The sequence below is a fragment of the Panonychus citri genome, unplaced genomic scaffold (genome assembly GCF_014898815.1).
Source record: "Panonychus citri isolate SS breed McGregor unplaced genomic scaffold, ASM1489881v1 Contig00001, whole genome shotgun sequence".
Lineage (NCBI taxonomy): Eukaryota > Metazoa > Arthropoda > Arachnida > Trombidiformes > Tetranychidae > Panonychus > Panonychus citri.
The window spans coordinates 984992-994255 of record NW_026515406.1 but is presented as its reverse complement, the minus strand read 5'-3'; the positions used below and the strand labels follow the sequence as shown (position 1 = coordinate 994255).

Sequence of the window (9264 nt, the reverse complement as noted above, 5' to 3'; positions counted from 1 at the left end):
ATAATTATGATGGTGAACGTAATGATAATGATATTAATTAACTAATTTTCCTTTTAATTTGAAAATAAAAAGATTCAGATAAAATTCAATAAACAGCTTTACCTGTAAAGTTATTTACTGATCGTTACAATAAATTTTATTAATTGAAAATCTAAAAAATTGTTCAATCGTTTTACTTTTGATGCAAATTTTGAATTTCGCGCTTTAGATTCAAACGGTTACTTAGCGACGAGAAAATGAAAACAAATCTGTTAACATGTTTGTCTCAATTTAAATTGTCAGTTAATTTTCATTTAATTTACTAATTGTTTCGATAAATTGTTTTGTTTACTTTATAATTTTGAGTTTAATTAAGTCTTTATTCTCATGGCTCAATCTAGATTACACAAATTTGCTTCTATTGTTAATCGGTAAGTTAATTTGATGGATTTTATATTTTTATATTTTTCCATTTTTGTATTTTCTTTTTTTGTTTTCTAATCAACTTTTGATTAACTCAATTTAGAAATTATCATTAATTTTTATTCTTACTTCAGTGTTGAAGGTTTCCTTAGATCGGGAGCAATTAAACTGGAAGATAAACCGATTTGGTTTGATGTCTATAAACGTTTTCCACCGGTAAAGGATCCGGTTTATTTACAACCTTTACCAGAAGTTAAAGTTAAACCAATATTTTATCACGAAGATAAAATTAGAGCGTAAGTGCTAATTGGCTAATTGTTTTGATCGTTTTAATTGTTACTCGACAATTTCAGTTAAACTTGATTCTCTTTCTAATCTTCAGGGAATTTTATCAAGTTTTTGGTTCTCCTGGTGTGATTGATTTGACTGATTCATCGAAAATTCCTCTTAGCGAATTATTCATTGAGAAATATATTGAAATCGCCAAAATGACCGAGACCGATGTTGACGATGTTACGCTTTTTAATTTAGCTGCTAATCGTCTGCGAGAAGCAGGTTATAAATTAAGAAAATATTCTGGTTCCGATGATGTGAGTTTACCGGATGTTGATCTTAATGCTAGATCGAAACATCGAAAAATGGAAAAGTCAAAGGAGCATTTTGATGTTAGAGGTTTAATTGGAGATGATTAATGAAAATCAAATGTGACTATAGTTTTTTTTCGAAAATGATATTGATAAAAAATAAATGACAGTTTGATAAAAAAAATGTAGAATGAAAGAGTAAAAGATGTTTCGATGGTTAATGATGAAATTTGATTAAAAATTTGTACATAATAGTTAAAATTTGATGAATGATGAAATATTTACTCATGGACGATCAATAGTCTAACCAATGTAGAGACTTTAAACCGCTTCTAAGAAGTCATAGCTTGGAACCTTCACCAGAGGATATTCAATACCTTCCAATTAAACGACTGAACTCAGACTCGAACGTTTGACTCTAAGCAAATAATTGTGCCTGCGTCCAATCAACTAGCCAGCAAGTGGAATTAAATTCTTTCCATTATTGAATCGTCGCTTTCACTTTCTTCAATTCGATATTTGATAACTTTACGAACTCTTTTAGATTTTGGTTCTACTGGTGTTATGTCTTCTTCGTCAAGTAATAAGCTTGAAGAAGAATCAAGAATGACATCATCTTCATCGGAACTTGAATCGTTCGAGTCCCATGATTTTCGCTTTTTGGATTTAGTTGTAGCTTTAGCAGCTTTAGAGGTGGTGGCTTTAGGAGCAGCGGATTTAGCAGTTGTTTTCTTGGTGGCGGCAGTTGTTGGTTTACTCGAAGCCGCTTTTGACTTGAGAGTGGGTGGTTTGACTATTGGTTCATCGCTATCTTCTTCACCAATGTTATCAATATCGAACGTATCTTTTTCGGAATCCTCGTCAGACTTTCTACTTATAGCTTTGAATGGTAATGTTGTTTGCTTGAGTTTGTCTGCTGATGATTTACCTCGAGCAGTTGCTTTAGTAGTTTTGGGCTCTTTTGCTTTAGGTGCTGCTTTAGATTTTGTGGCACCAGTAGTAGTTTTGCTACTCTTGATACCAGCTAATCTCTGTGACAAAGGAATATCTTCATCACTTTCATTGTCACTTAAATCTGGAATATCATCGAGGATCTCTGTCGCATCAGGATCTTCCTCTTTTACCATTTTCTTCCCCCGTTTCTCTGCGGCTGCAGCTTGTTTCGCAAAGGCCGGATCAATTAGAGGTACAATTCTTCTTCCAAATTCGGATGGTTTGGTGTCGATATCGTTTTTACTTGATTTTTTTAACTTGAGTTTACCACCATCTCCCCCTCGAGGCTTGAGAGCCTTCTCAGCAGCTTCTGCCTGTTCCCTTTCAACGGTGTCCAACTCTTGACTGAATTCGTCAAGATCTCTAAGCCAAATTTGTTGAACTGTTGTATCTCTCAATTCAATGTATTCAGCTCTTTTAGCGTCACGAGTCTTGAGTAGATTATCAGCCTTTTCTTTCAACATGGATCTCATTGCCATGTCGAGCAAATAATCATAATCTGGACCTGAAGTATCTTGTTTTTCAGTTTGACTGGTATTCTCTTCATCTTCGTCTTGCTGCTCTTCTGGAGTATCGAATTTGTTTTTCTTTTGCCAAGCTTTGACTGGATCTGAGTCATACCCTCGCTCAATGAATGTCTTGATCATGGCTTTAGCACCAACACCCTCCATTTTGAGTTGCCCGGAATTCTTCTCCATGATAAAACGAGCTTGATTTTCCAATTTCAACGCTTCAGCTTGAAGCATACCTTCAAGATAAGCTTTTCTCTTGATATAGAAATCAAGACGAACTCCATAAAATTCCATTAAAATCTCTTCCGGTGTGTCATACCTTCTGATGCATCCATTGTGATCGAATGCAACCATTGATGTAGTTGTAAAGGTTGTTTGAAGTTTAAAAACTTTATGAAGACCCTGTTTCTCGGCTTCAGCAAGATTTTGGGGACTCATGGTTACAACGAATCGAACAGTGGTATCAGTATGATATTCTTTGTAATCGTTGATAAAAGTAGGTTGTTTTTCATTTCCATGAAGGAATGGATCAAGAATGTTTTCTTTGTAAGCTTGAACCCAAACACGAATTGGAAGCTCAGTGATTTCGATCTTTCCGTCACCAATTATTGAAACTTCGCCCATGGTGACATATCGTTGTGAGTCAATTTTCTCGATGACACCTTTATAACCTTTAAACCATGGTTTCATTTGAACTATTTCTTCACCAGCTATCAAGCGTCTCAAATTAGCAACGATATCTCTTGGATTATAATTGGGAATCTTAGTACTCCATCCAGTTCCAATACCATCGGCACCGTTAACCAATACCATCGGGAGAATAGGTGCATACCATTCAGGTTCGACTCGTTGATTGTCATCGTAAAGATAATTAAGGAGTGGATCATCCATTTTAGAGAAGATTTTTCTGGCCAAAGGACTCAATTTGGTGAAGATATAACGAGCACTGGCAGCATCTTTACCACCTTGTAATCGGGTACCAAATTGACCAAGAGGAAGTAAAAGATTAATGTTGTTACTTCCAACGAAATCGTGAGCAAGGCCAACAATGGTTGACATTAATGAAACTTCACCGTGATGATAAGCTGATTCGGATCCAACGGTACCAGCTAATTGGGCAACTTTAGTTTCATTCTTCATGTTACGTTTGAAACAAGTGAACATAACCTTACGTTGACCAGGTTTAAGACCATCCATAATCGATGGAATAGAACGTTCGTTATCAACATTGCTGAAAAGTACAAGTTCTTTGTCGATGAAATCTCTGTAAGTTACAACCTTGGTATCTTTTTGATAGAGATAAATTTCTCCAAGACCTTCTTCACGTCTTGATTTTCTTTCTTGCATAGCTTTTGTTAACCATTCTTTTCGCTGTTCAATCATTTTCTTACTAAAAGCAAGAACAACCGCTTGATCATCTTGATTACTTTCATATTTGAATCGAATTCTGTGACGAGTTAGGTCAGAAAAGTACTCCTTAGCTTCATTAGAAGTACTTGTACCCAAACCTTTGTAGTATTTTATCTTCCAATTTTTATTATCTGGAGTTTCGTTTTTCCATTCCTCGAATTCGGGAAGGGAGTAGAAAGATACAACTTTACTCCCTTTGGTGGCTTTACAAATGGGTGTGATAAACTCTTCCAAGAAAGGCAATTTTAATAGATTCGGCCAATTGTGATGAACGAAGTTGATTAGGAGACCTTTGATATGAGAACCATCGTGATCCTGATCAGTCATTATCATAATTTTACCATAACGAAGACTACGCAAATCTTCTTCTCTTTCGTACTTTTTTCGATAATCCAAGCCAACAATTTTAATCAGATTTTGAATTTCCTCATTCTTCATGATTTGGGTGTGAGCAGCCTCACGAACGTTCAACAATTTACCTCTCAATGGGAAAACGCCGTACTTGTCTCGACCAATAACACCAAGACCTGCAACAACCAACGATTTGGCTGAGTCTCCTTCGGTTAGAATAAGAGTACACTCGATAGATCTTGGTCCACCAGCAAGATTAGCATCTTCCAGTTTGGGAACATGAACGCGAGTGTGCTTGGATTTAACACCTTGTTTATTAAGCTGTTCTTGAGCTTTGAATTTAACCCATGATAGAATATTCTCAACGATACCAACTTTTAAAACAGAATTGAAAAACTTTTCAGATGGTTCACACTTAGATCCAAAACTTTTCACCTGAAGGGTCATGTTCTCTTTAGTTTGAGAATCAAAGGTTGGATTTTCAACAAGACAGTTAATGAATACCCAAAGTTGATGTTTAAGTTGATGAGGCTTAACTTGGATACCACCTTTGTTCTTTTTCTTGATTACTTCGGATACTTTCGATAAAATTAGATCGCTAACATGGTCAACATGACGACCACCTTTAGTTGTAGCAATACTATTCACGAAGCTGACTTGTTGGAAGCCTTTATCGCTTGATGCAACAGCAATTTGCCATCGATCACTTACATCCTCGTAAGCACATTGAAGTGGACCACCTTGCTCATCAACCTTACCTCTAAGATATTGGTTGACATAATCTTTAAAATTTTTAACTGGAAGTTCGGTTCCATTAAGAACAACTTTAACGCCTTTTGAAGACCCAGCAACATCGTAGGCTCGCCTTTTGAAAAGTGAGACAATATCGGAATCAAGTTTTGTCATTTTAAACTTTTTCAAATCTGGATAGAAGGTAACGGAGGTAAAATCTCTTGATGCAGCATCTTTAATTTTAGCCTCATTAGCATTAGTCATATTGTCGGTCCATGTTTGCTTGAATGATTTACCATCAGCTTTGGAAGAAGTTTCAAGAATAAACTTTGTTGAAAATACGTTACAAAGTTTAGCACCATAACCATTACGACCACCGGTAACTTTTTTCTCAGAATCATTAAAGTTGGATGAAGTTAAGAGATGACCAAAAATGAGAGAAGGAACATACATTTGTTCACTTTTATGAAAAGCAACCGGAATACCAGCACCATTGTTCCAGATACGAATCATATTCTCCGATGGGTCAATATCGATTTTAATCATGTTCATTGATTTATCTCTTTGTTTGTTATCAGCCGCATTGACCAAAATTTCATCAAAAATTTTGTACAAACCTGGAACATACGTGATATCCTTAAGAATCATTTCATTTTTTTCATCATCAAAGACCCACATTTGTTGAGTAACTGGTTCAACTGAACCAATGTACGTATCAGGGCGAAGTAAAATATGTTCCAATTGCGATTTTTTCTGATAAATCCTTTCAACCGATAAACGTTTATTTTCAGTAGTAGATTTACTAGTAAGAGGAGGTCGATCTCCACTTGAAGTCAAACTTTTAACATCCATTTTGCTTTGAAATCGTCTAACAATTTGCAACCGTACTAAGTAAAAAGATCGTAAAATTCTTAAAAAATATTCGGCTCACAATTTTATATTTGATAAAAAACACTAAAACAAAAACTAAAACACTGAAAAAGTGAAAAGGTGAAAGAAAAAACACAACTATGAATCAAACTAAACCAAATTAAAATACAAAATGGTAGATTTAACTGTCGATGTTGAAACAAATTGTAACACAAAATTAACAGTTTTTTTTTCTGTTTGACATTTGAATTAATCCTCAAGTTCAAATCGAACGTTTTGTTTTTCTTCTCTCTGATTGGTCGATAGAAATTCGAAAGTTACGCCATCTGGTTTCGAATTTTTCTTTCCATTAACAGCTGATCAACATTAAACATTTCAATTTAGTATCTTGAGTTTGTCAGACTCAAGTTTGTCAGAGTGGATTCAACTTTCTTTTAATCATGCAATTAACTAATGGAAATTGTGCCAGTGATTTAACCCCAACAGAACAACAATTACTCGCAAGGATTCGACGTCGTAAAGCTGAATTGTTGAATGAAATCAAACAGTTGAAAGATGAGATCGCCGTTGTTACATCTGAGATGGCTAAACTTGAATCTCAAGATGAGGCTAAAATAACCACCCGACAAAAGCAACTGTGTATTGGTAAAAAAAGGTTCAACATGGATCCAAAGAAAGGAATTGAATATCTTATTGAAAATAGTTTACTTAAAAATACTGCTGAAGATGTTGCCTCGTTTCTCTTTAAAGGTGAAGGTTTAAATAAAACCTCCATTGGTGAATATCTTGGTGAAAAGGTTGATTTTAACCTGAAAGTTTTAGATGCTTTTATTAACTTACATGATTTTACCAATCTACTTCTGGTCCAAGCATTGAGACAATTTCTTTGGAGTTTCAGATTACCTGGAGAAGCTCAAAAGATTGATCGTATGATGGAAAAATTTGCTGCTCGTTATTGCCAACAAAATCCTGGTGTTTTCTCAACTTCTGATACCTGTTATGTTCTTAGTTTCGCTATAATCATGTTAAACACTGCTCTTCACAATCCAAATGTCAAAGAAAAACCCACAGTGGATAATTTTATCTCCATGAATCGAGGAATCAACAATGGTAAAGATTTATCCAGAGAATTGTTAATATCTCTATATGAGAGTATAAAACAAGAGCCATTCAAAATTCCAGAAAATGATGCCAACGATCTCATGAATACAGTTGTATTCAATCCAGATAAAGAAGGTAATCAATTGATTTATTTTTTTCCTCTCTCTCTCTCTCCTATATTATACTATTTTCCGATTTCTTAATGAAAAGAGAATCAAGACTTCAGAATCTAGGTTATAGTGGAAAACTGATAATGATAGATGCGGATGTTTTGTTGTTGATATATTTCATGCTGAGATAGATTGTTGGATGATCAGGTTCTTGAAGAGTTGATGATGATGAAGATGATTATGGTGAGAAAGCGGAAGAAAACACTACTTTTCACCTTGAATATAGTGTAATTTTTATTTCTCTCTCTCTCTCTCTCTCTTTCTTTCTTTTTCTTTTGTGATTGACCTGAAATAATTCCTCTCTTTTTCTAACCAACTCAAACTCTTCATCTGACATTTATTGTCAATATTAACCTTGAACTCATTTCCATTCTGACGTTTACTCTATTTCCTTTGTTATTGTTTCTCTTTTTCTTCTCTTTCTTTTTCTCCATCGTTACCAAACTCTTTATTTCAACTCTTTTCTTTCTTCCCATCATGTAACTCTGTCTGTCTACATATTTCTCTATGTTTCAATACTCTTTTCATATTTTTCCCATAAACTCACCAATTATCATCCTAATTTTAATTTGCTTTAATTTCTTTTCATTTTACTATTTCTTTTTCTTATTCTATCATCTAAACAAAAGGTTGGCTTTGGAAACAAGGAGGAAGATATAAAACCTGGAAACGTCGTTGGTTCATTTTAAATGATAAATGTCTCTACTATTTTGAATATACAACAGATAAAGAGCCTCGAGGTATCATTCCTTTGGAAAATGTTCAAGTTCGTGAGATTCAAGACAGAGGGAAACCCAATTGTTTTGAATTATATTCAGCTCTTGGACAAAATGAAGTAATCAAAGCCTGTAAAACGGATAGTGAGGGACGAGTAATGGAGGGTAGGCACACAGTCTACCGAATGTCCACCGCAACCAAGGAGGAGAAAGATATTTGGGTTAAATGTATACGACAGAGTATTAGTCACAATCCTTATTTTGATATGTTAGCTGCCCGTAAAAAGAAAGCGCAATATCATTAGAAAGAGAGATGAAGAAAAAGTATAAAATAGGAAAAAAAAATACTTCACCTAATCTGTGGTACATGTTAAAGTAAAGAGGAAAAAAAATCATGTATGAATATATATTTGTATATATGAGTGTGTATATATTATATCTAAATGATGAAATATATTACTATAAATGGAAAGATTGAGAAACGAGAGGAAGATGATGATGAAAGCAAAGATTTCGAAGTAAACAAAATATTGCTAAAGAAACAGTTCATATCTTTTAATTGTGAAAATCGATTATGTTTGTGAGAGAGAAAAAATCACTTTTCTTTTTTTATATATTATTTTTGCAAACACCACTTTGGAAAATATCAACGGATGGAAAATCGTCATCATTATCATCACCTCCTCCTCCTCCTCCTACACCAGGAACACCACCTCTTCCTTCAATAACAATCATCCTCTTGATAACTATTTAGTCATCAAACTAATCTCACTTGAACTACTATTCCATATGAAACCATTTCAATTCAAGATTGGAAAGCAAAGGAGAGGCAAATGATGATTAAGGGAAAAAGAGTTTTTTGTCAAGAGGAAGTGAAATCATCATCCACACCATCACCTACAACAACAACAACAATAACAACAACCTCGTCATCATTATAATCATCCAATAATGTATATACTATATATTTATAGTTGTAAAAGAGAAAGAGAGAGAGAGGGAGAGACTTACAGGAGATGATGAAAAGACGTTTTCAAGTGAAAATTGTGAGAGAGGTTAAACTGAAAACAAGGAAAAATATTTGCGAGACTGTACTTTGTGTGAAAGTTTTGCCTACTGAATTGTGATGCAAAAATAAACCCTAATAATTGCAAAAACAAAACATTTGTTACTCTCTCACTCTCTCTCTCTCTTCCTCTCTCTCCACGATTATCTTCCACCATCTCTCTTAACCCTCCGTGTAAATGTTGGGAAAATTTATCTTAAATTTCACACAACAGTTGATTGTTCAGCAAGATTTGCTTTTAATCATTCTAATCATGATTATGATCATTTATTTTTCATCTCTCTCACTCTTCACGTGGAACATTTTAAATTATCATTGACGTTCAGAAAATTTGAGAAAAACGATTCTAATTAACTA

General features: G+C 34.3%; 3 protein-coding genes across 3 annotated transcripts; 2 read left to right on the top strand and 1 right to left on the bottom strand.

Annotated features, from left to right (window-relative positions):
• The first annotated feature begins 241 nt into the window (after positions 1-241).
• On the top strand, positions 242-1395 carry LOC128385919 (28S ribosomal protein S23, mitochondrial-like). Its single transcript, XM_053344854.1, has 3 exons — positions 242-410; positions 537-698; positions 785-1395. The coding sequence occupies exons 1-3, from the start codon at positions 367-369 to the stop codon at positions 1092-1094; spliced, it is 516 nt and encodes a 171-aa protein (XP_053200829.1). The 5' UTR covers positions 242-366; the 3' UTR covers positions 1095-1395.
• LOC128385889 (DNA topoisomerase 2-alpha-like) lies at positions 1061-6075 on the bottom strand. Its single transcript, XM_053344823.1, has one exon. It carries the CDS (start codon positions 5834-5836, stop codon positions 1454-1456), a length of 4383 nt encoding a protein of 1460 aa, XP_053200798.1. The 5' UTR covers positions 5837-6075; the 3' UTR covers positions 1061-1453.
• A 176-nt stretch (positions 6076-6251) lies between these two features.
• LOC128385910 (cytohesin-1-like) lies at positions 6252-9158 on the top strand. The gene is made up of 2 exons (XM_053344843.1): positions 6252-7090; positions 7755-9158. The coding sequence occupies exons 1-2, from the start codon at positions 6295-6297 to the stop codon at positions 8144-8146; spliced, it is 1188 nt and encodes a 395-aa protein (XP_053200818.1). The 5' UTR covers positions 6252-6294; the 3' UTR covers positions 8147-9158.
• Positions 9159-9264: the final 106 nt, after the last annotated feature.